The sequence below is a fragment of the Osmia lignaria genome, chromosome 13, assembly GCF_051020975.1.
Source record: "Osmia lignaria lignaria isolate PbOS001 chromosome 13, iyOsmLign1, whole genome shotgun sequence".
Lineage (NCBI taxonomy): Eukaryota > Metazoa > Arthropoda > Insecta > Hymenoptera > Megachilidae > Osmia > Osmia lignaria.
This window is the reverse complement of record NC_135044.1, coordinates 1426312-1454297: the sequence shown is the minus strand read 5'-3', so window position 1 is coordinate 1454297 and position 27986 is coordinate 1426312. Positions and strand designations below refer to the sequence as shown.

The 27986-nt window shown below is 36.8% G+C and overlaps 3 protein-coding genes across 7 annotated transcripts; 2 read left to right on the top strand and 1 right to left on the bottom strand.

Moving 5' to 3' along the window:
* The first annotated feature begins 29 nt into the window (after nucleotides 1–29).
* On the top strand, nucleotides 30–2567 carry LOC117601931 (peptidyl-prolyl cis-trans isomerase FKBP8). Of its 2 annotated transcripts, none has more exons than XM_034319302.2 (5): nucleotides 30–240; nucleotides 589–897; nucleotides 1056–1255; nucleotides 1327–1628; nucleotides 1697–2566. In XM_034319302.2, exons 1-5 carry the CDS (start codon nucleotides 211–213, stop codon nucleotides 2008–2010), a joined length of 1155 nt encoding a protein of 384 aa, XP_034175193.2. In that variant the 5' UTR covers nucleotides 30–210; the 3' UTR covers nucleotides 2011–2566. The 2 variants fall into 2 exon arrangements, with proteins under 2 accessions (XP_034175193.2, XP_034175194.2); XM_034319303.2 differs by lacking the exon at nucleotides 30–240 and adding an exon at nucleotides 361–509 and having other exon boundaries at nucleotides 1697–2567.
* A 919-nt stretch (nucleotides 2568–3486) lies between these two features.
* Nucleotides 3487–6222, top strand: LOC117602479 (putative serine protease K12H4.7). The gene is made up of 9 exons (XM_034320563.2): nucleotides 3487–3555; nucleotides 4045–4284; nucleotides 4350–4531; nucleotides 4623–4858; nucleotides 4918–5053; nucleotides 5127–5443; nucleotides 5502–5634; nucleotides 5712–5881; nucleotides 5961–6222. The coding sequence occupies exons 2-9, from the start codon at nucleotides 4084–4086 to the stop codon at nucleotides 6068–6070; spliced, it is 1485 nt and encodes a 494-aa protein (XP_034176454.2). The 5' UTR covers nucleotides 3487–3555; nucleotides 4045–4083; the 3' UTR covers nucleotides 6071–6222.
* Nucleotides 6223–6388: 166 nt separating this feature from the next.
* On the bottom strand, nucleotides 6389–26204 carry LOC117602476 (uncharacterized). Of its 4 annotated transcripts, none has more exons than XM_034320554.2 (13): nucleotides 25177–26204; nucleotides 23969–25070; nucleotides 17655–17891; nucleotides 14107–14319; nucleotides 12129–12361; nucleotides 11836–12047; nucleotides 11542–11756; nucleotides 11215–11418; nucleotides 11017–11133; nucleotides 10601–10885; nucleotides 9809–10307; nucleotides 7448–7866; nucleotides 6389–7369 (listed from the first exon to the last, which is right to left on the bottom strand). In XM_034320554.2, exons 2-12 carry the CDS (start codon nucleotides 24018–24020, stop codon nucleotides 7464–7466), a joined length of 2670 nt encoding a protein of 889 aa, XP_034176445.1. In that variant the 5' UTR covers nucleotides 24021–25070; nucleotides 25177–26204; the 3' UTR covers nucleotides 6389–7369; nucleotides 7448–7463. The 4 variants fall into 4 exon arrangements, with proteins under 4 accessions (XP_034176445.1, XP_034176446.1, XP_034176444.1 ...); XM_034320555.2 differs by having other exon boundaries at nucleotides 6389–7353; XM_034320553.2 differs by having other exon boundaries at nucleotides 6389–7866; nucleotides 23969–24595; nucleotides 24705–25070; nucleotides 25177–26203.
* Between the last annotated feature and the right edge of the window lie 1782 nt (nucleotides 26205–27986).

The window sequence follows — 27986 nt, the reverse complement described above, 5'->3', positions numbered from 1 at the left end:
ACTCATTACAGTACAATCAAACGAATAAGAATGAATTGAACTCATTTACGTAACCGTTAATTGCGAGAAACCTCGATAAAAACTCGATTATCGATTGTCTTCGATACTATAGTAATACTTATTTCAAGTAATAAAGAGAACTAACCAGTGTCGGCGTGTTTCACAATAAATAGAAATACTGTATAAGTACGTTAGTTCTTCACATTTCTAATGATTGTGGACACATTTGAAAATAACATGGTAAGAATTGATTGCTGAAAATCATTTTACAAGTACTGAATAGATTGTGTCATAATTTAAGAAGAAACAATAACATTATAGTTTAACTTCAAATTTTTCGATTATCAAATGAGTGTGCATTTTTCAGCTGTCTATTGCATATTCATTACATGTGTAGTGAATATGTCAAATACATAAAATTTATTATTTTAGTTCATCTATAATCTTGTTAAATGGTTTTTATAATTACATAGACAACTCCTATTTGAAACAAAAATATGACATATTCGGTATTTTGAATTACAAATTACTCAGCATTCTATTATGTTTAAATTTTATTTTAAATTTATTATTTAAAATCTTTTGAAGATGGAAGATGGACCTGTTCAGTCTCAAACAAATCAAGCTGATTTTATTAAAGAAGAGTTAAATTTCGATATAAATCCAGAAGATCCAATGACTAAAGCAGCGTTAAATGAACAACCAGTTGAAGAATGGATAGATATTTTAGGAAATGGACAGCTAAAGAAAAAAATTATAAGGAAGGGTAAAAGTGGAATACGACCAAATAACACCGATATTTGTACTTTAAAAATCATTGGGAAGTTGAAAGATGGTACAGTAGTTGAAGAATGTGAAGATCTCAAAATTCAATTAGGTGATGTCGAAGTAATTCAGGTATTGTATATCAAAATAAAAAAAATTTTCAAGTTTTTCTTTACATAAGTATTTACATCTCACAGATTTTATTTATTGTATTAGTTAATTTTTCAATATATTGATTGTAGTATTTAATACAATAGAAACAACTTTGATATTATTTTCTATAATTACAGGGGTTAGACCTAGCAATTGCACTCATGGATGTAGAAGAAGTAGCAGAAATTGAAGTTCATCCAAGATTTGCTTATGGCCAGCTAGGAAAAGAACCAAACATTCCGTCAGATGCTACTATTTCTTATACAGTTGAATTGGAAGCTACTGAATTAGAAGAAGAAATGGACACTCTGAGCGTTAATCAGAGAAAAGAAATTGGGTAACTACTTATAATATTATAATACTACTTTTTAAAAGCATCATTAATTATATGTTAATATTTTTTTTAAGTAATAAAAAGCGAGAACGTGGGAACTGGTGGTTCACTCGTAACGAACCGACACTTGCGATTCAATGTTATCGAAGAGCATTAGAATTCTTATTACCAACAGAAAGTCGTACTTCCTATCAAAATGAAGCAGAAGACACTACTACTGATGCAGAATTACAAGGTTTATTGGAGGATCGAATGAAAGTGTATAATAATTTAGCAGCTGCACAAATGAAAACGCAAGCTTATGATGCTGCTTTAAGAAGTGTAGAAAGTGTTTTGAGTTGTCAACCACAGAATGTAAAAGCCTTGTTTAGAAAAGGTAAAATTATTCAAGAGATGTTAGAATAATAAATTTCATTTATATTAAAATACATCGTATTTTTGTAGGAAAAATTCTACATTATAAGGGAGAACATGCATTAGCGTATCAAACTTTACTTCAAGCAGCAAGATTGGAGCCGGAAACAAAAGCTATTCAGACAGAATTAGCTATTTTAAAAGAAAAGAATGCTAAAGATGCTCAACATGAAAAGAATCTGTATCGTAAAATGTTAGGTACACAGGAAAAAAATAATAATGTTTCTTCAAAAAATGCAAAAGGAAAATATCAGATAAAAAATACCTCAAAACTTACATGGAGTTTAATCGGAGGGGCAACTGCAGCAGCAATGGGTATACTTTTATATAGATTTGTTTCGTGAGAAAGGTTTAAGGAAAGAGATATATTAAAATGAAAAACTATATTCGAATTAAATATTGAAAAGTGCACTGATACATAACTAAACATTGATTTAATATTTTCATAAAAAACAAGCTGTAAAAATTAAAGCTTATAATTATATACCAAGAAATCAAAGAAAAAGGTCGTAAAGATCTGCAATTTTATTCAATATACTATTTTATTTACGTTTTATTCAAATTTTATATTCGATAGGTTCATTTACATTAATATATATACTACTGCAAAACTAACAAACAACTTTTAGATGTATGTACATGTTGTGAATAATAATATACATTTTGTGTAACTTTATCAATGTAAAGTTGTATTGATATGATACTATAGTATATTCTAAGATTAACAGTTTAATTCCATTCGGGAAACAAGAGAAAGATCTTTACCATTGTTATATTAAATATTTATTTAGCTCAATATCAATAATAAGATAAAAAATATATTATTACATTACTTTTACCGTTATCTATTATTTAAGAATTTGTAAGATTGTGTATTATGATATAAAGATTAATAAGGGGACATGAGTAATGTACAAAATAAAATTTTTAACAAATTTAGAAATAAACTTATATTGAAAATGTTTAAAATGTTCATTTTTATATACCACTTTTGAAAAAAAGTTTTACATTCTCTATATATTAAATAAAACTTATTTTCTTTCGTTCTGTGCACGTTAATAGCATTTATCACAGTCTGACTTCGTGGTTCAACAATTTTGTTTATTCCTTTTTATCGCAGAAATTCAAATTGATTGTATGTACATTGTACATTCATTCGTTTCATATCTTTCAAGGTTGCAGCGCCATCTATACAGAAACGGTGGAAACTACACGACAACTTACCGACTTTGTTTTCGAGTACACGTGGCTTGGGGGGTTCCAGACACCCTATCAAGTCGGTATGCAGAGAGCGTCACCGGTTCAACGGGGTCCATGACACCCCAGGATGATATGTCAGTATGCAGAGTCACTGGTGCTTCGGGGTCCCCGACACCCCAAGATGAAGCCAGGTAGGTATGCAGAGAGCGTCACCAGAGTTCCACGGGGTCCATGACACCCCAGAATGATATATCGGTATGCAGAGTCACTGGTGCTTCGGGGTCCCCGACACCCCAAGATGAAGCCAGGTCGATATGCAGAGAGCGTCACCAGTTCAATGGGGTCCGTGACACCCCACGATGTTATATCAATATGCAGAGTCACTGGTGCTTCGGGGTCCTCGACACCCCAGGATATGTCGGTATGCAGAGTCAGTGGTGCTTCGGGGTCCCCGATACCCCAAGTTGAAACTCGGTCGGTATGCAGAGAGCACCATCGGTACATCGGGGTTCCTGACACCCCATGATCTCATCTAGGGGTGCCTGGGACCCCCTACGTCAAGACCCTTCGAAAACAGAGGCATGTCCATTCTTTTACATCTGTAGTCACTGACTGTAATTACGAAATAAACAATTGAGATTAGATTATTCATAAAGAAAGAATTTAATATATTAATTACAATTTCCACTGTAAGTATTATTTCTAAATGTAATAATGGTAGAACAAGTTTTTTGCATTTTGTAATGTATTTTCAAGCATCAATTAAAATTTAATGGTAAAACAAATTGTTCTATTATTTCACTTTTAATTAGTGTATAGTATAAATATTTATCAGACAGCTTAATGTATTGTTTAAGAGCACATGTTCATTTCATACTGTGTCCTTTATAATGTATAGGTAACTTTTTACATATTTGTTAAAATGTATTTATGCTTGTATTACAGGATTGTTAATAAAAAAGTTATAAAGTATTATATAATAACATATTTTTCTTCATTGTGTCCCGCTTTACTATCATATTTTAATCTTATCATTTTAAAAAGATAATTTTCTTTCTGGAAAAATACATTATAAATATTTTCGTATTATTGTTATCAATTCTACTTATGTTCATGTAATAGAATTAATAAATTCTTAAACTTCCATGTATCTAATTTAATTCTTCTTTCTGTTTCAGAATATATGATATCTTTTAATAAGTTAACTTTATTACAACATGTATAGACTTATGCTATTATTATTCTTCGTTTGCCTCATAAATATTAGTACATCATGGCAAATTTTTATGAAGGGTCGAAGCAAACATGGTAATTTAGGTGAACCAATTTTATCCAAACACTATGAACTTCCAGAAGAAAAATGGTTCACACAGTTTTTGGATCACTTTAATCCAACTGAAGCACGTATTTGGCAACAGGTAATTTAGCAACAGATAAATATGTTATATTGAGATTAACAATATTTCTAATTAATATTTTACAGAGATATTTTGTAAATGGGGAATACTATAAAAAAGGAGGTCCAGTATTTCTAATGATAGGTGGAGAAGGTACTGCCACTGCTAAATGGATGGTAGAAGGTCAATGGATTGAATATGCCAAAGAATTTGGAGCATTATGTTTTCAAGTAGAACACCGCTTTTATGGAAAGAGTCATCCTACCGCGTATGTAATAATATTCTTAAAATTTACAGCTCTAACAAATCTTAAGCCATTTATTCGTGTAATATTACTAATGGTTGTAATATTTTTGCAGGGATCTTAGTGTTAAGAATTTAGTATATCTTACATCTGAACAAGCACTTGCAGATTTAGCCTACTTTGTACAGACTATGAATACTGCCTATAAGTTACCAAATAATACCAAATGGATTGCTTTTGGAGGATCATATTCTGGATCATTAGCTGCATGGTTACGTGAAAAGTATCCTCATTTAGTACATGGAGCTGTATCTGCAAGTGGGCCATTGTTAGCTAAAATTGATTTTCAGGGTAAGTACAACAATTATTACTGGATAACAATTATTTACATTAATAACTATCATTTATAGAATACTACGTTGTTGTTGAGAATGCTCTAAGAGAATATTCTGAAGCATGCGTGAATGCAATAGTAGAAGCAAATAAACAATTTCACATAATGTTACGACATCCGGTTGGTCAGCAAGGATTAGCTAAAAAATTTGCGTACGTTGAATGTGTGTTTCTTAAATGCAGATACATGTATTGTTACTTTAAAATGTTTTTTTTTTATTTACAGCCTGTGTGATCCTATCGATCCTGGACACACTAAACGTAACGATATTTCCAACTTATACGAAACGATAGCAAGTAATTTTGCCGGTATTGTACAGTACAATAAAGACAATCGCAACAATTCTGCAATGGCTAACATGACCATTGAAAGTGCATGTGATATTTTGACAAATGAAAAGCTAGGCATTTCCATTGACAGACTCGCCGTTTTAAGTAATAAAATATTGAATGCTACAAAAGAGAAATGTTTAGACTATATGTATACTAAAATGATCCATAAATTTCGAAATGTAACTTGGGCGAGTGAAGAAGCAGAAGGAGGTAACGTACTTCAGTAACATTAAAATGTTTCATTTCTTTACTCGAATGCTTTTTATAGAACGTCAATGGATGTATCAAACATGTACAGAGTTTGGATTTTTCCAAACTTCTACCGCACGACCAAATTTATTTAGCGAGACCTTTCCAGTAGATTTCTTTGTGCAACAATGCACCGATATTTTCGGACCAAGGTAACTTAAATATATTAGTATTCAAAAATACTTGTTTAATTGTTCATATGACATAATCGGATTTTGTGTTTTAACAGATATAATAATCATTTGCTGAAAGTGGCAGTCAATCGAACAAATATTTTATACGGCGCGTTAAATTTGAAAGTTACAAACGTCGTATTTGTACATGGATCAGTCGATCCTTGGCATGTATTAGGAATCACGAAGTCATCGAATCCTCAAGCACCGGCTATTTATATCAACGGTAAGTCTATGTTAATAGTTTAAAATTTTATCTAATTGTTTTTCAATGAATTAAATTCATTTAATGTTATAATTTCCAGGTACCGCTCATTGCGCTAACATGTATCCTCCATCGAAAAATGATTCACCTGAATTAAAAGCTGCCAGAGTCAAGATTGGAAAATTAATTAATCAATGGCTTCAAGCTTAAATGTGATATCTTTAAGACTGCTCAATAAATAATGGATCTGTTATTTTTTTAATGAAACATATTATAAAATGTAAGTTTATTTTAGTCATTTTTTTTAATGTCTTTTTTTTTAAATGAACCATCATGAACGAATTACATTGCATAAATATTTTTATTACAAATAGTTTGTGCATTGTCATGACTAAAACTAATGATATATGTATTTAACGAGTTATTAAAAGTACTTGTATTAAAAATATACTAGTATTTGTCATTTTGTGTACACCACAAACAGCAAGAATGTATGTGTAGATACATTATAAAAATTTGCCCATAATGGCACTATTACAATTTTCTGTAGATTATTGAGATATTAAATAAATATATATTATGAACATCTTAATTCAGTCAACAAATAAGTACAGATTATTTACTAATGTATTTTATTTCGACGAATTTGGAAAGAAATATTTAGGTGAATAATATGATACTAAATATAAATATTTCATTAATGTACTCGATTCTGTGAAAACAGATTTGATGTGAATATCCTTAAATTATCTTAAGTCGAGCATTATAACTAAATCAATTTTGATTCTGAAATGGATAACGTCGACCTGTCCTTAATAGTGTCTCCTAAAAATATTATGTTATGAGAAATTTCATCAATGTCCTTATAAGGCGAGGCCAAGGTGCCCATAACAGTTTTTAATCTTATCGAACATGTGATTTTCGTGAATATTGTACGTTGAGAGCATTATTATAAACGAACTACAATAACTTAAAAAGAAACAAATATTATAAATCGTTTGATCAGTAATTATATATAGATATATTTATATACGTATATATATATTACTCTCTCATTTTTTTGGCATGTTCTTCGATCAACTTGTGATCCTCCTACATTCACAACTTCCTTCTCTTACTTACGCTATTGGAATATACGGTATTTACATTACGTATTAACGTACGTGTAAATAATTTACTGTATAACAGAACAACAAATGTAGGATGATCTATCTTTTATCTATTAAATCACGTTTATCAATTCTCCTACGCAACGTTTAATCACTCACCACTTTCAGGTCCATTTAAAATGTATTGACGTACAGTTGTAATTGCTGATATGATTGAACAAAAAAAGAAACGATGATTCTGCATCAAGACAAAACACAGGAACATGTTCTTATGTTGTTAATTACAGAATACCTGATAAAACAGTGCTTTCCAGGTGCTATTCCAAGAGCATAGAAGAAACCCATATTCTTCTCCTGTTTCCATGGTGTTGATTCGAGGAGCTTCTTTTGATAGAAAGCACTATTTAAGTTACGATGGAAGTTTATTCGTGATCCAGTAAATGATTCACTGAAAAACCTCAAATACAAAAGATCCTACCTAATGCGTTCGGTGTTCAATATCTGTGATGAGACTGAGACTGAGACTGTCTCCATTCGGGTGTCGAGTTACCATGATGATGATGATGGTGATGGTGATGGCGTTTCTTGTCAGAAATGCTTGCATGCTTGTTCGATGAAAAAGTAGCTACGTCGCTGACGACTAATTCAGAGCCATCTCTTTCGGTGTTGTTACCACGGTAATTCTCTCGGTATCCTGGTTCATCCAGGGTTTCCTTGCGACGAAGAGGAGGATGGTTGCCCTTGTGACCGGCCGTCTCGTGTAGATTTTCCCAAGCTTGACGATAATAACGGTTCAGACCTCCTCGGCTCTCCAAGGAACTGCTTCCAAAGCTAGCCACGGTATTGCAATCGGGGGACGCACGATGCCGATAGTGTTTGCTGCTTCTACCATGATTTCTGCGTGAATTTCAACAGATTTCTTAATGCAAGGTATCTCATAAAGGCTCTACTTCTAAGCTGCAACTGTAACTGATTTTATTCTTTCAGAGAAAAACGAATATAATAAGCAGTGTATCATTTGTTAAATGTTGGATAATGCATGGATTATTTGGCAAACAAGCAGAATGTATTCAAAGCAGATTTTAAAATAGGGAAAGCAGAAAGAATATAAGATAGAAGGAATAAAGATAAGATGTTTAAATATCTTAGAACTTTTGATAAGTATCAAAGGTAAAGAACTTGAATTTACTTAATCCATTGGATCCTTACAGGATTCAATTATCTATATTCCTGTATTTACGTATTTATATGCTGAATCTTACGGTGTGCTTCATTAATTTTTCTAATCTTATGTGCAGCATGTATAAACTACCGAATCAAAAGAAGACTACGAGACAGCGAACTTTACTCGAAGTTTCCATCCTCTAATAAAAAGCGAGACGGTGTATTATTCTATACAAATGAGCGAGCGTACATAGGGACAGTCGTCTGATACTAAGGGAGGTGCATGATCCGAGTGCGTTCGAAGGATGCCTTCGAGATTCGTAAGCTGGTGAACGAGCTATCGCTATCTGTGCACATTATAAACGTTGCTCGTTTACCTTGACTAGTATTCACTCGCGAGGGTGGCGCATGGCGGTTGTGGTGGTGATGATTGATGTAGTGGCGGGCGATGGTTGCGTGGAGGGTGAGGGCGATGGTGGTGGGCTATATATATAGGATTTATCGTCTGGTTTGTAACTAAAGAGAAGGATTGGAGAAATAACCAGCGCGATGGGCCGCTGAGAGACCAAAGGAGTAAGGGTGATCGGTGCCACGGCGAGCTGTCAAATCGCGGCGCCCCAGGTGCTGGTCGGGGAAGGGCAGGGCCAGTAGCGTATACCAACGCGAGGGCATCCCGGTATCACCCCTTCCAAGGCCACCACTACCGCCACCCCTCAACGCACCAACCCCACCAAGCCCCCTGCGGCGCCGTCCTCTGACGCTGCCACTGCCGCTAGCCACCGCAACGCAAACGGGCTCAGTGTTAATTTCTCATTCCAATTTCCTTCGATCAGTGTTCTTTTCTCTCGACACTTAATTTTTTTTCTTTTTTTGCCTGCACTTTCATACATTCGATTTTGTACCATTAACCATTGGCGTATCTAGGCAGGGGCTGAAGTAGGCCTGAACCCCCCGACAAAAATCCTAGTTACGCCAATGCCTTCAACCCTTTCGTTGCAGAATTTGTTTTACATGACTTGTATAATTGGTAGGAAAGTTATTGATAGCAATGAAAGGGTTAATCAGAGTTTTCCGCATAGAATGTATTTCATGTCACTTCTTTCAACGCTTTCGCTGTGAAGAGTAGAATGTTATTGTAAGTCATAGAACGTTATTGTATATGGTAGCAAAATAGAATATTTTAATATCATTTATAAATTGAGCATCAATGAATACAATTCAAGTAAGGAACGTTGACTTCTATACATTTTCCTCTGTGAAGACTGTTCGTGTAATAAACTTTGTTACACTACTTACAATATTCGAAATAATTAGATTACAGTATTTGAATAGAGGAAATCGCGCGATTAGTTAGGAAAAAAGATAAGATGATAGACGAAAGAATAGAGAAATAAGTATAAAGAAAGCAATACAGTATACACACTTAGAGTCAAGGAGCAAATGTACTGTATATGTATAAAGCTAGATATGTATCATCTGGTCAAGAAATAGTGTCTGTTATAAAAGTTGCAAATAATAGAATTTATAAAGAAAAATGATATATCAACAAAAAGGGGAACAAACACTATCTCCAGAGCAATATTTGATATTGTATAATCACAGTAGAACTCATAAAAATATAGACAACACTATGCTGTCATTTAATTTCCCGATTACTTTAATGATATGTCTTTACCTGCGTATGAGTATTACGACCGTCGTAATTACAGCGGCAAGGAATACAAAACCACCGAAGACACCCAGGGCGATCACTGCGCCTAGATTTAATTTCGCTTGATGGGTGTTACTCGGTTGATCACCGCTGTCCACTCTGAATGGTCCCGATGGTTCCGGGACACCGGTACCTATTCCAGCCTGTGCATTATCCACACCGCTGCCAGAGATTTCGTTATCCTGAGGATGATCGCTACCGCCGTCGTTTATGCCGGTAGAAGGAGACGGAGCTGGCCTTTGAAGTCCAACGCTTGGCTTCCTTGCAATCGTCTCTTTAACCGTTGCCGGTAATTCGGCGGTGTTCGGAGCCTTTTGAGAAGGTACCGGTATGGTTGTGGTCGTGGATGTCGTGGAGACGATTGTTGTGCGAACTCTTGGCGGTAAAAATGTATGACGAGTCCTAGCTGTGGTCGGTCTGACTGTCATTCGGGTAGGAACAGTCACTGGGTTTCGGGGCTCTTCTGCAATGTAATAATGAAAATTATTGTTTTTCTGTGCCAATGGTGATTCTACTTGAAGCCCACTGCATTATATTGCTACTTACAACAAATGGCAATATATTGTAATTATAATATCTCTGATATTCAGGGCCGGCCCTGAGATTTTGGGGGTCCGAGGCGAGCTCCGAAAAAGGGCCCCTTCACATTTAGATTTGCATTCAAGTAAACATTATGGGGGGCCCTAGGCGCCCGCCTAGTCTGCCTAGGCCTTGGGTCAGCCCTGCTGATATTTCATGGTAATTCGAATCACTTACCTGTACAAGTAGGCGCTGCATGATCGTACGAGCCAGTGGGTAAGCAGAGTATCTGTCTGAATCCAGTCAGTTTATACCCCTTCTCGCAGGTGTATGTAACGATACTACCCACGAGAAGACTTCGATTGACGCTCGCCTTCGCTGGCATCGTTTCACTTTCGTCAATTTCATCTATCTGAATGTAACTGTGCGGAACAGGTGTCGGCGGGTCGCACAGGATGGGTTCGCACCTGGGCGGTGGTCCGTTCCAGCGTTCATCAATGTCGCAAGTTAATCTTGCGCGGCCTTCAATAAGAATGAATTATTCTGCGTATCAAATTTTCGGCTAAATAAAAATATTTCTTCGTCAAACGTTTATGTTACACGAAGCCTACTTTCTTTAGAAAGGAATATGTAGAGTATGAACAACTTCTTACCAGTCATTTCGTATCCTTCTTCGCAAGAATAAAGCACCTGACTCAAGTAACTAACGGTATTATTGATGAGCGTATACCCTCCGTGTTTTATACTCGCTGGATAGCCGCATTCGATGCCTGAAACAATCGGGCAGTTAACATTAATTATTTCTGTATAGAAAGAAAACAATCTATTTTTATTAAATAGCTGTTTCTTACTCTTGCAGACCGGCGGAAATTCGTTGTAAAAGCCAGTATCGAGGCAAGTACGAGTGGATGGGCCAATGAGTAGGCTACCAGCGCTACACGTGTACTCTACCGTTGCTCCAACTTCGTATGCACTTCCGGGATTTTGTTCTGTGCTTGTAATTACGGTCATCGTCGAATTTGGGGGTTGCTCTGGCCTTCCACACGCTCGCGGTTCTACGAGCAATTTAAGAATTTACCAAAGATTATAAGACTTTTTACAAAGTAAGAAAGGTGATGGAGACCGTGCGATCGCAACAACATAAACTCCGGATGTAACGATTGAAAGTCGATACTCACGGTGTTGGCAGATGAAATTTAATCGAGCCGTGCAAGGGGTATCGGACCAAAGCCAACCTCGGCTGCCATCGTATCGAGCGCAGTCTTCCTCGGTGCCCTGAGGCAGACTCCAGAAAGAAACTGAAACCTCTTCGCCGCTTCCTGTCCATCTCCAAACCGTGCGATCTTTTTGATCCCTCACCGCACCCATCCAGTATTGGCTCGAAGTGTCGCTCCTTTAAAAATACACGATCAATCAATGCGAACGATAAACTTTTCATTATTCAAATTAATCGATCGAAACGAAACGAGTACCTATGCCTCCTCCAAAGTTCCCACGATATGAATCCCTGCAACGCTGGATTACTTTCGTCCACCAAAGTACCGCCTCGGGCTCGACAAAACGCCAGAGCTTCTCTGAATACCATCGGTTGACGATTGTAAAATATGTAACACTTTCCATTGTAAGTGGCCGTCGAGCCTGGGGGTTGGTCACGAAACTGAGGGCATCTCTCGATCGGAAGTGCCTGATATAAAAATGACTCGTGTTAATTTAGAAAAATTCGGACGATTAAAGAACTTTTATAAAGAGTAATAAAACATTGTACTTGATCGGTGTAGACGAAAGCTTCGCATAAAGAAAGCTGCACCGGAATCGGTGTCGGCGTGTTCGCTTCCAAGTGTACGGAAACGAAAGCTCCAGGCATAGGTGGATTGCAGGGTAAGAAAAGAGGTTGACCTTCTTCGAGGGGTCCGGTGAAACGATTGCAAATTGGATTCGTTCCCAAGTCGGGCCTATTGTTGCCGACACGAACTACAATCGTTCCAGATATACCATCGCCTGGAAGAAAAAGAAATAATCAATATAATTTAGTAAATCGTACCCTTAGAAATTCAAATATTTCATATATTTTTATCTAAGCCTTGGAATAATTTTTGACTAAAGAAAAGTATCTTCCTTACTAAAGGAAGAAAAGGGGAGAATCTATCATTGAAGAATGGAGAATGAAATTTAAAATCGAACACGCTTTCACTAGGGGCTTAAATCGTTATGCTTGCTCGGCTAGCGATTGCAAAGGTAGCATTTGAACAGATAAAATCATCTGAGATAATCCGGTACTCGGCGAGTACCACATCTTCCGACCTGGAAAACATTTCAGGTGTGACCGAACGAACGACGACCATCGCTGCGTTTGTAGTCGTGAACTCCAATTACATGCTTTCCACGTTTTGTCCCTTGTAATCGCATTTGAAATGCTAACAATTTCTTGTTTGCATAAAAAAGAAAAAAAAAAGAAAAAGATCCCAATATCTCTGAACAGAGAAATCTCGCGAATCATTTCGCGTTATTAGGAAATTCGTTTCTAACGATGCGTCCGACACTGACTTTGCTTCGTTTCGTAAGCGTTTCAATGAATTTCTGATCAAATTAAAAACGAAATTAATATAATTCTGTTAGAAGATCAAAGTTTCTAACGCGCGAACCGTTGTTTCGGTGAAAGAATGGAAATTGCTTTTCAAGGAAGAGATTACCGAGTTCCTTTCATGAATAACAAGATACTCTCACTTTTCTATTTCCTTGTAAACACCGTGTTTAAAGTTACTATCAGACGTTTTATCTAAAGATGAGAAATTTTTCTTTGTTTGATCAAAGTTATACAAGTCGTGGTTTTCAAACTACAATTATTCACTCGTTAAGTGGTTTATTCTTAAACAAATCATTGGAACATTAAATTACTTCCTCCATATTTTATTATATAATTTATGGAATAATATATGTTTCGTTTCGCGATATTACTAATTGTACAATTATAAGTTTTCATTAATCGTAGACTGAGGTGTGCAGAAAATTATGGATTTTTTTTTTTTATGCAGAGCACGAAATAGCTGCATCGTTTTCTAACTATCAAAAGTGAAAAGGATCTCACTTTCATCGTAGAAAGTTTCTAAAACTTTTCGCGTGCGAACAATACTTACCATCAATGATGAACCGAGAAAACGGTGCACAAATTTACGATCGAATTTTACGGCACATTTAAGAGACACGGCATTATTTTACGTTTCAGTCGCATTGGCACACTTCGAAAGTATTCTGGAAAGTACCGGCTAACTGTTATAAATTACATAGTGAAACATTTTTAAACATTATTTTGACTTTATCGAATCTCCAGGTGAAATAATTAATTATTTGGATATTGCTTATAGGTGAAAAGAAGAAAACTTAAAGGAGGAAAGAATGATTTTCTGTTTTGCATTGAATGCACTTTTAATTATTAGAAAACTGCAACTTTTTATTTAAAAAAAAAGAGATAAGCCTTCTTATACCTCACAATGCAATGAAATGCAAGACTTCTACTTTCATTTCAATAAAAGACACGATGTCTTGGCTTTCTATCAATAAACTATCATTACAGACAATTACAGGTAACAGCAACATTTTCGTAACAGGAAGTATTCAATTGGTTAGCAGATTGCATAAAATGAAATTGTTGAATATTTAATAAAAATCCAATATCATCTTATTCAATTAATCCACTATTAATAGTTATAATTAGTTCTAATTATAATTGGGATAATCTTACTCACCACAGCATGGTTTGCCAAAATCCAGTCGAACCAGTTGCACCATGTACGGTTCGAGTAAATTCACGTACCACCATGGTCTGTGCTCCGGTCTGGTGAGGGTGCAAGTTTGAGGGGTGTAAATTTGACCGCTGCTACCATCGACAGCCCTCTGCGGAATTCCACCTTCCGTGCTGCTCGACTGCATCGGCGCCTTACCTCCAGCGACATTTAAAACTGGAACAAAAGAGAAAATATTTGAATGAACCGTCGCAAGATAGTTGTACATTGCATTCGACGCTGCATTTGTAAAATGTCCCGCCTAAATTACGGTACTGCAACACGTGCTCGTGATGTACAAAACTTCATTATACAGAGTGTCGTGTGACGACTGGTGATACAAACTGAACTGGCTATAACATTGATCGAGAAAATAAGTCGCGAGTGTGAAATAAAGATTCTTAGAACAATAGAATTCTATGATTTTGAAAATTTGCTTAATTTCTTTTTGCGATGAGGTCGGGAGACAGGGAGGGTGTGCTCCAACCTCCAGGACTCCCATATAAATTGTCCCTGCGGGTAAATGTTCGCTAAAAAATAAAAATTATCTTGGAAGATTCGAGTGGGGAGCAAGAAAATTTTCAAAAAACCCGCTAACAAAGTAATCAGAGTAAGAAGTGATTTCGAAAATTTCCTTTAATCAAATATTATCACCCTTCGGACGGCGGACCATGGAGAGAGCCTCGAGTACCTCGTACTATTTTTCATTATCCTTCGCGTTTTAGTCCCTGCTGGCATCATTTTCCACGACAAGATTGCATCAATAAGACTAATCACTATGTTGATTCATTCCCTGCGACCGCATCAATGAATGCGACAAGATACCGCATTATTTTCAATCGTTCACAGCAAACTGGCTCGTCGACGTTGAAGGACAGATCCTCGGGGCTCTGAGAAAATCTCAATCTCCGTTGCCATTCTCGTTGTAATACTATAAAAGGGTCAAGTACGACTGTTATAGAGCGAGACATTTTCTTTTCTTCAGAATACGAATGATAAGGCTCGTAATTTCAGGCGACAGTCGCCTCGGACGTGTTTCTACGAGGGCGAACGAACAATTGGCAGAAAAACGAGCGTAACCTCGTGGGTCTGAGAAAATCTCCATGGCCCATTGCATAAAAAGAAGGTCAAGTACGTGGTACGTTACACAGGTGAACAGCCGGCTGGTACGCAGATGCTTGCTCATCGCTCGCAAACTTTCGTACCCGGCAAATGGTGGCTGCACATTCGCAAAGAAGTTACCGGCCTTGCGGTAGTTTTACTTTACCGTAACGTGAGAATTTTATAGACGTTAAACTGGCATTGCCTCGATCACGGTAAAGACTCGGAAACGAGAAACGAGATCGTCCCTTTAGCTCGACGGGAATCAAGGCTAATCCTTATCGATCATTATCAATCGACGCCGCTGATTCATTCCGTTCGCTCGAAGGATTTCTTAGATCATTAACGCTAATGATAGTGACTTAACGGATCGATCTAACCAGCTGTTCCTGTGACCTAATACAGGTGACCTAATACTGCACCGTTGGACCGTTCAATTAATTTTAAATCGTTGATTAAACGAATGATTTATTAAAATTATCGTTATTCCGTTTGTTGGATTTCATCGTTTAACGGTTACGAAGGTAGTTTGAAACGTATGATTTGTATTATATACCAGCAGACGTATAATAGACGTGTCTTCTATCCAATGTTCTCTACACAATGCATCCTTTGTCTCGTTTCTACGTGTTTCAATTGTTCTGGGGTCAACGAAGGTATATACCTTTCGAGGTCGTGGTAACGTATATTATTTATGGATTCGTAAGATCATCTGTAAAATTTGCCAGAATAAAAAGTGTTCGATAGTTTTGTTAAGGGAGAAAGATTTGTAAAAGTAGAAAATTCAGGAATAGAGGATGGTAATTGTTCGCAATGCGCCAAAACTATACAGGCGATGATTAGGATATTTACGGTTGGAAAAATTGAAAGAAAACGAGTGAAAGTTGCAGTAAAAATTGCACAGTGCAAAGGCATCATTTGACTCGATTGCTGGTAATGAAACTGCGCTAACAATAGCGCTATTATTGGAAACACAGGAGGTTGCACATCGATACCGATTTATTAATTAATATAAAAGAAGAAAGAGGAATTCGTTTTTGAAAAGTCAAATTCACGGACAGGTGCACAAGTGGCAATCTAACGTTTCTTGGCTGGTAGAAAATGACAAGAAATTGCAACTCAAAGATTAACAGAGTAATTTAGCGCTAAGATTCGTCTGGTTGTTGATTTACTATGAAACGAGGCCGTAGCAAACTAATCGTAACCAACAATTTTCTGGCATAATAAATATAATTTGAAAAAATTGCATCTATGTACCTTTATTAAAACACCGAATAACGATTGTTGTTCACTTTGTTACAGACATCCCTGAACGACAGTAATTTCACCGAAGAATTTCCTTCGAACTTTTCTATTTTCATATATAATCAAAGTGTAAAAGTTAAGAGTATCGTTGTAATTTATCAAAATAAAGCTAACTTTCGGTATAAATTAAATTTCAAGAATTTCACGCTCCAATTTCCTCGAACAGCGTTCGTATCTTTCTCTAGTTAAAGTAACCGGCCGCGTATTTTAATATCGCTTCATTGGTTGTTCAGGTCTGTTGATTGAAATCATCAAAGTGGTACATTTTCTCTCCGACTAGTTGAAGCCTCGGTTGACGAACCCAGAGAATACTCGCAGACGAGCTGGGACTAATGCGAGTACTAGTAATTTACAAGCCCAGCTGAACTCGCTTCGATTGTTCGACGATCTGTTTGAAACAAAAGCGAGCTACTCGAATATTCGAGCCGTGGTAAAACTTCGATTTACTTGAAGATGAAGTTTTTCGAGTAGCTCGCTTTTGTTTCAAACGATTCGTCGATTTCGAGTAATTCGGCAAATTCAAGCGCTCGACTCGGCTTTGTTTCACTCGAAATTCGAGTACTCGCACACCCTTAATTTTAACCCTTCCACATTATTTCTTTCAACTAGGTAGCGAATGTCATACTGGAGACCAAGTAGAACTTAAATTCTCACAGAGCGATTAGGGCGAATTAAGGAAGATTTCACCCCGGGAATCTTCTGCAACCCCCGGTGACTAATTCCTGTGTAGAAGCATCGACGGATAACGTCTAAATAAAGCTATCAATTTTACGTGTTTGATTGTCCGCGCGAATTGCAGGGAGGCGTAAACTCGACAGGGGAAGTAAATCTGATCCGTATGGAAGAAGAGGTGTTCAACCTATGTCAGGAATGTGCGTCAGGTTGGGAAGGCCGCGGGCGTTCTTAACAGGTAACAGGTTCAGAGTTAACGGTGTAATTCCCCCACTATAGTGATTGATATTTCTTCTACCGTCGTCGGTCTGCTCGGTCAAGGACACCTGGAATCAGGTCACTTGCCTTCCAAAAATTTCATTGTTCAAACGAAGACCAATCACTGTACGTACTAATTATAACAAGTGACAATTATTCACTGGTAAGCAACTCACCGCAGAAGGGTACTCCTTCCGGTGTCCAGGAACCATCCGCCTGGCATTGTCTCCTCGCAGGACCAAGGAGTTCGAATCCCCGTTCGCAGGAATAAGTAGCCACTGTACCCTCGGGGAGTACCGTGTCCTTAAGAAGGGCATCTTCCTCATCTATCACATCCTCGGCGCTTGTACCGGTGAATCGGACACTACTGTGCGCAGGTGCCCCAGGGTAACCACATCCAGCGCCATTGCAATCTGCAACAGGATAAAAAAAGTCAGATAATTGCTAATATTTATCTTTTAAGACGTTGATCGTCATGGTACGTCATTATGACGCTTCTATGAGATAAATGGTCTTCCAGGTGCCATTCTATTATTTTTATATTATTTCACCTAATTTCTATCACAGTGCTCTATTCGATAAATGGTCTTCCAGGTGCCATACTATTATTTTTATATTATTTTATCTAATTTCCATCGCAGTACTCTATTCGATAAATGGTCCTCCAGGTGCCATTCTATTATTTTTATATTATTTCACCTAATTTCTATTGCAGTGCTCAACAATTTTATTAGATAAAAAGAATGATAAATATTTGAAGTAAAATCGAGGTCGCAATGGCAATTGTAATTCGATTGGGGATTCTGATTGCGCGGGTAGAATGGTAATATATGTGCAGAGAAATAGAAAAGATTAGATCGGGTTAAGGAAGGCTGTGTTATTCACGACGAGTCCCGGTTTGCAATCACTTTAATGCATTTTGTGCGTGATGACGTGAGTTGCATGTCTCTCGGATGCCGTAATAACGTAATCTACCGCGTACAATGATTGCTAAGGGAGCAACAAGACGTTGCATTATTCCTGTAATTAGTCGTGAGAGATCGAGGCGCGATCATGATCAACCAGGGAAAAGATAATTGACCACGACATAGGGATGAGAATGAAATTGAATCGAGCTGGAATATGATCTCGAACTTGATTCCAAACTTCCTTCCTGTAATTTTACTTCATAAGACAAGTATTTTCACACTTTTATTGCCATTTTTCATTATAAAACAACACTTATGGTGTATCGATTCGAAGCTCAAGGTCTGGCAAAAATGACTGCATAAACGCTTACAAGTTACCATCAAATTATGTCAAAGGGTTAAGATGGTCAAAAGTGCACCCAAATTGGGAATAATAATTCATTTTTCAAAATTTTTGGAATCTTTTGATTTTTTACAGAATTTTTTATGCACAAATATAGGAGAAATTGACCAAAACGTGTTTTAAATTTTTGTCCATTACTACCCTCCAGATGAGACACAGGGGTGAAACTTGGCACAGACTGCTTTTTCTTGATAAGCTATCGAATTTCGTTTGAGGGCACTTTTGAACATTTTAACTAGCTGTACCATTTTCTATAATATATCTGGATATCTGCTGTTCGACACGATACAACCTAATAATATCATGAAGAAATTTTTATTTAGGATCCCATGAATTTTGCAATAGCTCGTATACCGATGACGCTGATGACCACCTGTCGTCACTCTAAATAACACGATTGCGAATCCCGGAGCAGATTTTATCTGAATCATAACAAGCGATTAAATCAATAATCTTTAGCAACCAGCGGCTACCTGTGCCCCGGTATAATACACCGGAGAAGGTTACGAGTCCGTAACGGAAACGATAATGCAAGCAGCTCACATCCTGCGGCTATCGCGCAATCACCTAGGAAGTCATCGGCTATGCCGGTGTACGCGTGCAACATCGTGCATGTTAAGCCGAATAACGTTCGAGGGAAGTTAAGAATCCACTGAAATTTCACTCATCCGTTTGCGTAACAATTTCTTCTTCTTCTTCTTTTTTTTTCGCGTCACTATTGTCGAACGGTTCTGGTAATCGAGAGGATCGTTGCTTTCTAACGCGATTTGCATTCCGACCATAGCGTAGCGGACTGTTGTTCGTTCTGCACGCAGAAAACGAACGATTTCTACCATTTCTTTCACGGCCTTTCCAGTTCTCGCATGGCCGAGCCGAAGAGCGGGAAAATTTATCGTTCGACGCTTCGAAGACTAGCCATGATTATTCATCGCCTCTAGATAAAAGCTATGGTTTGCACTTACGAGACTCGTGAGTCAAAGAATCGGTGCACTTGCATTAAAAAAAGAAAAAAAAGAAAGTATCGAATGTTACCTTTCTACACGATCCTCGAGTTATCTATTTCTATAATTCTAAGCCAGTGCATCTCAAACTGGGTGCCGCGGCACCCTAGGGTGCCCCAAGTACGCCACAAGGGTGCCACGAAATTTTGAATTGTTTATACGTAAAAAGCTAAATCTTCGTATCTTTACTAACTGTAAAAAGCAAAAAATAATAATAGGGGTGTTATAAAGTTTGTTTAATTATTTCAGTATTCCGCCAGACAAAAAAATTTGAAAACCACTGTTCTAAGCTATCAACACCGGTAATTAAGCGTTGATTAAATTAAATAAGAAAATTGTTAACTTCATTTTTATATTTATTTAGTAAATGGATTACGTTGCAGAAGACGTTTGGTATTCAGGTTTATTACAGGATGTCGATGATAGAAAGCATGAAAGAAGACCGAAGAAGAATAAGCTTCAGATTTCTAGATAACGGTTTCTTGCAAGTTTCAGTAAGAAAATTATTCACAATTATTCGATGCATCGTTCTTCAGTCTTTGTCACGCGGAATTCATTTGAAAGACAATGGGAGATGACAGAGAAGAAGTCGTAAGGTGTGCTTACGAAAGAAGAAACGGAGATTTACGAGAAGAACTATAAATATCCCTGAATTAAACGATGATTTATCCCGGCGTAAGGGTAAAGGATATATTTCTAATTAACTAACATCACCGTCGAAACGACATTCCTTAACTAACAACCGGCTAAACGGTTCCAAGTGTCGACACAGAAACCATGACTATGTAACGGTTCGCACTATGCGATTTACATATTTATCAGTCACTTTGTATACTCTTCCTGCCGGTGTTATTAATTAGCAGAAAATTGGGAAGCTTAAGCGCGATATTCGCTCCAATTATTTAGAATATACACTATTATTAAGAATTTCGATGAAACCTTTATCAAATTGATACATGATAAGTGCCATTTTACCACACTTTTATGTCATCAAATCAAGGAAATAATTTCTCAGATAAAAGTTTCCTCCATTGAAACTATAATTAAGAATACCTCTTCGATTACCGTATTTACATGTCATTTTCTGTTTGTAATTCCTATTAGAATCGATTGTCAAATTTTACAAGGCGAATAAGAAAACACGTTGCATGTGGGTCAGTAGACTATGTACAGTTAAAATTGCATGGAAAGGGTAAAAGTTATTCTGGTGCAAATATCAGGTCACCGCTATTTTAACCGTTATCTTTTAGTAATAATAAAGTTTCATCGATTATTTCGATTAATATTAAGACACAAGTGCATTCTATGGTGGCTACAGATTACGGCAAAACATCGGTGCCATTTTTAATTGTCCCTCTGTGTTACATCATACAACATCCATTGTGAAAGACTTTCTATTGTTCTAATATTGACTATGTTTCTTATTTCGGCAAATAAGTCTGGATCCTTCCAAAAGATCAAACAGGATGTCACTTTTCAGTTCCGATGGTTGCCTCATCTTTTCTTCCTACGGTATTTCCGTTGAAATATCGGTAAAAATATAGAATATGACAGGATGATTATTAATGTTCTAAGTGGATATATGTAAGAGAACACGTGGTCTCGACGATTCGCCCACGTCCGAAGAAAAGTGGATAACCAGGGCATAAGTAGGTGAGAAAAGGAAGGTCGGGCTCCGCCTTCTTTTTCCTCGTTCACCGTCGTCTCCCGTTATTTCACGGAATTGTGGGAAATTAGGAACTGAGCCGAGCTAATTAAACACGTCGACCTTTTGTTTTCAAGGTAGAAACTGACATGCGTTGCACCGTTTGCCAACGTGTCAGTCACTTTCGATAATTTCACAGATCCCACCGGTTTGCCGATCTCTTCCTGATTTCTACGATACCGGTTAGTAGGTCGTAACGAAATACACTGGTGGAATTAATTCTGGACACTTTGAATAAAAGTATTCATATTTCTACGGAAAATGTGTATTCTCCTATGCTAAATTGATACCGTAATATTTTCATTGTAATCTATCATGTTTATACTTAATATTATCACACGATTTGGTTTGTAAATGTATGAAAATTTTAATTTTAAAAAATCTAAACTGTGTTGTTATTTCTGTTTTTGCGCCAATCACAGGATGAAAGGATATCCAACGAAATATTAATTTTTATCTATCTCCTTTGATGTATAATTGTAATTTTTATTTTACTGATTTTTTGTATAAGCGACGCCCTAAGATTAGAAAACAATGATTAGAATATAAAATATAAACGATTATATATTAAATAATTTGAATAAATGCGAAATTTAAGTAAAAATTTAAAAGTGTCCAGAATTAATTCTACTAGTGTACGAATGAATATTACGCGAAATTGTTCTATACTTAATTTTTCATTTAAGATAACCGATTGAAACGATAAAAAAGCTTAGCCATTTTGTACCAAGCATATTAACAACTGCCCTGTTGATTAAGCTCTAAACACAAAATTTTTGTGTCATTTAATTAAGCCCGATGCAACCAATTTCGGATTAATCATTTGTATAAATAAAAAATAAAATTCTATTCTCATACTTTTAATCAGTAACGGTCATTGTAGCAGAATAAAAGAATCCTGGTAGAATCTTTGCATTCATCGTATAGAAATTAAGTACTCGAGGATAATCATTCAATTAATTGTTGCGAAGAAGGAGCGGGAACAAAAGATGAAAGGAAGATAAAGAAATGAGAGGGCTCAGAAGAAACGGGAAGTTTGTCACGATAGAAACGGAAGAATGTAATTAGTTGGGAAGATCGTATTCAGGTAGTAGTTGAAAACTGCATAACAGAAGAGACGTTGGCTCTCAATGAAACGTGAGAAATAACGAGCAGTTGTCGTTTTACTATGAGAACCGATTGCGATCGTTCAACGTAGAAAAGAGCATTTTTTTATGAATCGTTTCTCGCATACAATGTTGATCGTTCTAATCTCGAGATCAGCGACAATTTTTCTAATCGAGCACAATGAAACGCCTTATGAAACGATCTGATCTTGTAACACGAGTCCGTTCGAAAGTAAATGATATAAATCCTTTCTGTAATTCATGAATAACTGTCTCTTCGTGAAAAGAAAATGTCGAGGAACGTTCCAGTGCATTCCGGAATACGAAAATGAACGGAAATTATTCCTGCTAAGAACGACTCGTGTGCGAACGCCAAGAAGATGAACCGTTCTGCCACGATCCAACGTGAAAATGGATTTCCACGCTTCAGTACACGGATGCGCCTACGCTATAAATTGAGAAAACGAGTTTTCTAGCCTCGTGCCAGTGAAATCGACGCTAAAGAATCATTTGCCCTTCCCAGATTGATGGAAATAAAGATTAAGAAACTTATGCGCGGTTTCACCAACAAGAAGAATTATTCATCGAACAAAGATGCGCTGGAAAAATTTCTATAGTTCTATATAATATTTCACCTTGGTGTTTGATATTATAGCAATAGTAATCAGATTGCAATTGCTTAATTTGTTTGTTTCAGTTACAATATTAAATTAATTTCAAGATAGCAAGATGTGCCAATACCTTTTTTTCTCTGTTGATGTTAGAAACAAATTATTTGTAAAAATATAAGTAATTAGTATTGTAATTTTTATTCAAAGAAAAGTACTGGACTTAAAACATCTTATTCTGCAAAGTCACGAACTCAAGATAAAAATCCTACCGCTGTGTTCTCTGCAGATTTGTATCTGATGAGAAAAATATATTCTTTCATAAGAATCCCGTGAATTTTCTGTGGCCTTAATTAGTTAATTTCTTATTTAACACGAACATAAAGCGGATACTCTCTTTAAGATAGCTAAACGATGGATTTCATAAACCTTTAGCCGCCTATGAGATTAAGAATTAAATAAATTTATTGTATCTAAAGACTATGATTACTGGGAATGAATGATTTGAAAATAGAATTATAAATTCTACAAGTGCGTTTTAATTACTTCCAATCACGATTTACTTGTATTTTAATTCATAATCTCATATTAAGTTCAAACTAAGTGAAATATTATAGTATGTTTCTTTGGAATTAATTCAAAGTTATGAATTAAAATGTGAATAAATCATGACTGGAGATCAACTAAAATGCCTTGTACGATGTTTAATTAATTTTTCATTACTTAACTGTAAAAAAAAAAGAGCGCTAGAAGACGAACCTTGTGCAGCCAAAGCAACGATGATGAAAAGACACACGGTGACTCTCTCCATGACCCAGCAGGCTGCTCTTTTCCAACGATTCTTAGGTCCAAAAATGATCAATGACAGTTAGCGGAAGATTTCTTCTCAACAACACCACGACCGCTGCAAGTATCGTTAATCCAACAGAAGGGGCACTGAGATCTTCGTCTTTCAAATTCACCGCCGGATGAGCGTCATTTCGCGATTGAATCCGGAAGATCGCCAGGGCGTCGTTGAAATACCGGTACCATTCAAAGACACGTGACGCAATTTCTTCTTTATCGATGGTACCAGGCTCGTATTATCGTTGCGGATGTACACGAAATCCAAAGCTCGACCAAAGTGAAACGATCTTTACTGAAGACTGAAGTGCTTACTCCCTGGCAGGAAGTTGTCCAGGTGTTCTGCTCCCCCACTTCCAGGCTCTTCTCTACCACCTCTACCTCGGCAGCTAACAACCGACGTGCTGGTTGCCATCGAGAACGAGGCTGACTTCTGCGACTGACTGACTCGTCGTCTTCAGTACTTCTTTTACGTGCCTCTTCGGTATTCAGGCCAACTTTTGATACGACGAATCGCGAGGACCCAGGGTGACATGGACTCTCCTGAAATGCCATCGTGTCGTGTCAGTAAAGAAATATTACAATTGTCCATCGGTGGATAAATATCGAATCAGTTAGGCAGGAGGATACTCTGCGTTTTGATACTAATTACCCTATGAAAACTAGTCGTTAACACATCGAATGCCATGGAGGTCAATGGTGACCAATACTCGAATGATTACATTAAAATTGGGCCTCTCTCCATGGTCCGCCGTTACAGGGTTAATAACAGAAACACTTTCTTACAAACTATTAAATTTCACGGCTACGTTAATCAACGTGTCCGAGGTGAAGGTATGAACGCATCTCATTGTTGGCGTGAAGCAGAAACAACAATTAACTTAGATATGGAAGGTTGACCATCAAGGAGTAGACAGTCCGGTTTAGGGTGTCGCGGTTCGCTGATCATCCTACCGATTCTTCCTGCTTAAACGCGATCAAGAACCTTTCTTCCATTCCACCTTTCTGTATACAACACCTGCGGGAAACGTTGAAATTAAAGTGAATTTCAAAATAATGGAAGGGAGCACTTTTTGAAATATCAATTCAGAATACAAAGTTTAATGAAAATGAACTGTACAAACCGTTCGTTAAGATTCTTAAGTTTAAGTAGCTTTTGTCAAAAAGTAGCGGCTAACCGAGTTCCTCGTCACCTCCAGGTCTCGTTTTCCCGGTGCATTCCGTGTCAGTTGTTCGAGAAGAGGTCGCGATTGGATATTCAATTAGAAACGTAATGCACGAACCACGTGAGTGGCATTCAACACGTGAAACATTTGCAAAATATTATTGTTCAAATAATATTTCATTCTTCAAACTGCAATCTCAAAGAATTTCAATTAATGGGCTCTGTAAAGAAGTCCTAATGAGTTTGGTCTAAGAAAGCAAAATAGAAAAATGATTAATATCAAATAATTAAATGACAATTGGACCACCCTGTATAATAATTTACCGTTCGATAATATCTTGTAATTCCATTAAACATCGATATACAACGAACTCGCCCCCAATTTCGTTTTGGAACGCTAACACACTTCAAAGTATGATACACTTTTATTTCGAGCACGTGACTGACATTCAAAAGCAAAGTTGCGGGTAAGTAAGTACGGACGTATGTACGTTCGCTGAAGTAAGTAGGTGACTCACTGTTAGCGAGTGCTTTTTTAGGGCACTTTCAGCATCACGGTAATACGACGAATCGCGTAGGACCAGATTTGGTAGAGGCTGAAATTTGGTGCGACGAAAGCTAGCGGTGTCGAGTCACTTGTTAGCAACATCGGCTTCCTGACCCACATACCACGACCGCCATACAAACGTGTGATGCTTTCTACATAAGTGTGCATTCAATACATGACTACATTATTCGTATCGATGTACGAGACACCATCATCGTCCCCGAGGATAAGGTACCCGTTCATAATCATTCCGACATGGGAAGATGCGACTAACGATACTTCTAACAGTCTTTCACAATGAAATTAACAGTTCCTTCTATATAGTATGATAAAGGATTGAAATTTTTCATATTTTCATATAGCCAAATGCATATTTAATTAACTATATTCATATTAGCTATTAGCTGTATTCATATAGCCAAATACATATTTAATTAACTATATTCATATAGCTAAATACATATTTACTTAAACAATTACCACAGTTAAATGGAGTACAGATAAATGAACGAAATTGAAAACAAGTTAAAGTGAACTAGAGCGAGATTCGCTTTAGAGCCAACCCTTTTTCGGCCATTTCCGGTGAGACCGGAAGTGGCAAAATAAAAAAATATTTTCGGCCATTCTTTGAGATTTTCACCCACTAAACACAATGGCACAAGAATTTTTTCGATAACTCTTACCATTTGGCCTGTACGAAAGTGACAGAAAATCTAAATGCTATAGCACCCTTATCAAGATTTTCAGTCTTAGAAACGGGTTGGCTAATAAAAGGTAGGCTATGCTTATTTGTAATTAGAATCACGAAATCTAATAATATTCCAAGTTTAAATTAATTTGGTTACCCGAAGGTCTGGCACCATTCTTATAGATAATGAAGCTAGAAGACTCCCTTACTTTTGAAACGATCCACGTATAAATAGCTTCCGAATATCAAAATTTATGAATATTATAAAAGTGATTAAAATATTGAACATTCGGAAGCTCTCCTTTTTAGTATGTCTTTGGCTATATAAAAGTAAGGTCATCGACCGAATAGACGTCTAATCTGACCGAATCAAGTTTCTCCGTTAGTCGTCGTCTTCGTTCGTGACTATACGTGTATATCGATGACGCCTGGCTTCTTCTTTCCTGCATATGAATCAATCGATGGGCACGTTGTGTCCTCGAAATTTCGGATCGAAACATCTTATTCATTCTATTACCGTTCCTCATTTCAATTTATTTCGTAGTATATCCCTATTAATTTTATCACAAAATTAATTTAAATATAATTGCATCTCTTCCTATTTAACTATTGATTGAAAAATGTATATAATACCATACCAAGGTTGTATAGTTTTCTATCCTTTTTTTCTTTCTCTGCACCATGCAATAAGGTATGCACATATTGTTTATGTACACATGCAGTACATTCTCGTGGAATAGTCGCACAGTTGTATTACTCGCAGCACTGACATGACCCCGATTTAAGCAGCTGCAAAGACTCTTCAAGGCAGTTGCTGTTCATGGAAAGTCAAAGAAGCAAGATTCTAGATACAGATGTAGTTATACATATTGTTTTCCCGTTGTGCACACGTGCATCATTTTCTCACAATTTCTACCTTTCCTACCCCCATTATCTGTCATTCTTGTGTAATTTTGATTAATTAATCGACTGAGTAATTAAAGCTAATTATACCGACGGTACGAATTTCGTAAACGGTATTATGGCGCGCACGCGACACGTGACAAGGAACGACCAGTTTTTGGTATGATCGAAGAAAATAATATTCTATAAGATATTTACAAAATAATAATTTTGTAAATAATTCTCTATCTGTTATTGTCTAGTCTCTGAAGTAATGATACCTAATTTGATAATAGCGTCATAATTAAAACACTTACAGTGGTCTTTTCTAATGGTTTCTTAGCCACTTCCATGTTCTCGCTTTCGAATTGTCACGCGAGAACAAGCTGTTCCCTTTACGTCCGGTTGAGATACCATTATTTCCGCCTTTGTCCATTTCCACAATTTCAACAATCATCCGTCCCCTTTTGCAACATCACGACAAATCTGTTTCCCTCGATCGTCGAACCCTAGAAACATATCTCCCTTTATACAACGTTGCGACGTTGGATCAAGGGGTATCATATTCATTGTCGGTAACTGTTGCGACACATTTTTATCGCTTCAACTTTTTACCCCACATAACTGAAACTTTTATTTCACTTTCACCAGG

Bases quoted from the DNA above. Each gene is read 5' to 3' on its own strand.
- LOC117601931 (XM_034319302.2), top strand. From the start codon at position 211: ATGATTGTGGACACATTTGAAAATAACATG. The intron at 898-1,055 runs GTATTGTATATC...CTATAATTACAG, and splicing joins GTGATGTCGAAGTAATTCAG to GGGTTAGACCTAGCAATTGC. The intron at 1,256-1,326 runs GTAACTACTTAT...ATTTTTTTTAAG, and splicing joins AATCAGAGAAAAGAAATTGG to TAATAAAAAGCGAGAACGTG.
- LOC117602479 (XM_034320563.2), top strand. From the start codon at position 4,084: ATGTATAGACTTATGCTATTATTATTCTTCGTTTGCCTCATAAATATT. The intron at 5,054-5,126 runs GTACGTTGAATG...TTTTATTTACAG, and splicing joins GGATTAGCTAAAAAATTTGC to CCTGTGTGATCCTATCGATC. The intron at 5,882-5,960 runs GTAAGTCTATGT...TATAATTTCCAG, and splicing joins ACCGGCTATTTATATCAACG to GTACCGCTCATTGCGCTAAC.
- LOC117602476 (XM_034320554.2), bottom strand. From the start codon at position 24,020: ATGGAGAGAGTCACCGTGTGTCTTTTCATCATCGTTGCTTTGGCTGCA. The intron at 10,886-11,016 runs GTAAGAAGTTGT...TTCTTATTGAAG, and splicing joins AGAAGGATACGAAATGACTG to GCCGCGCAAGATTAACTTGC. The intron at 10,308-10,600 runs GTAAGTGATTCG...ATTACATTGCAG, and splicing joins TGCAGCGCCTACTTGTACAG to AAGAGCCCCGAAACCCAGTG.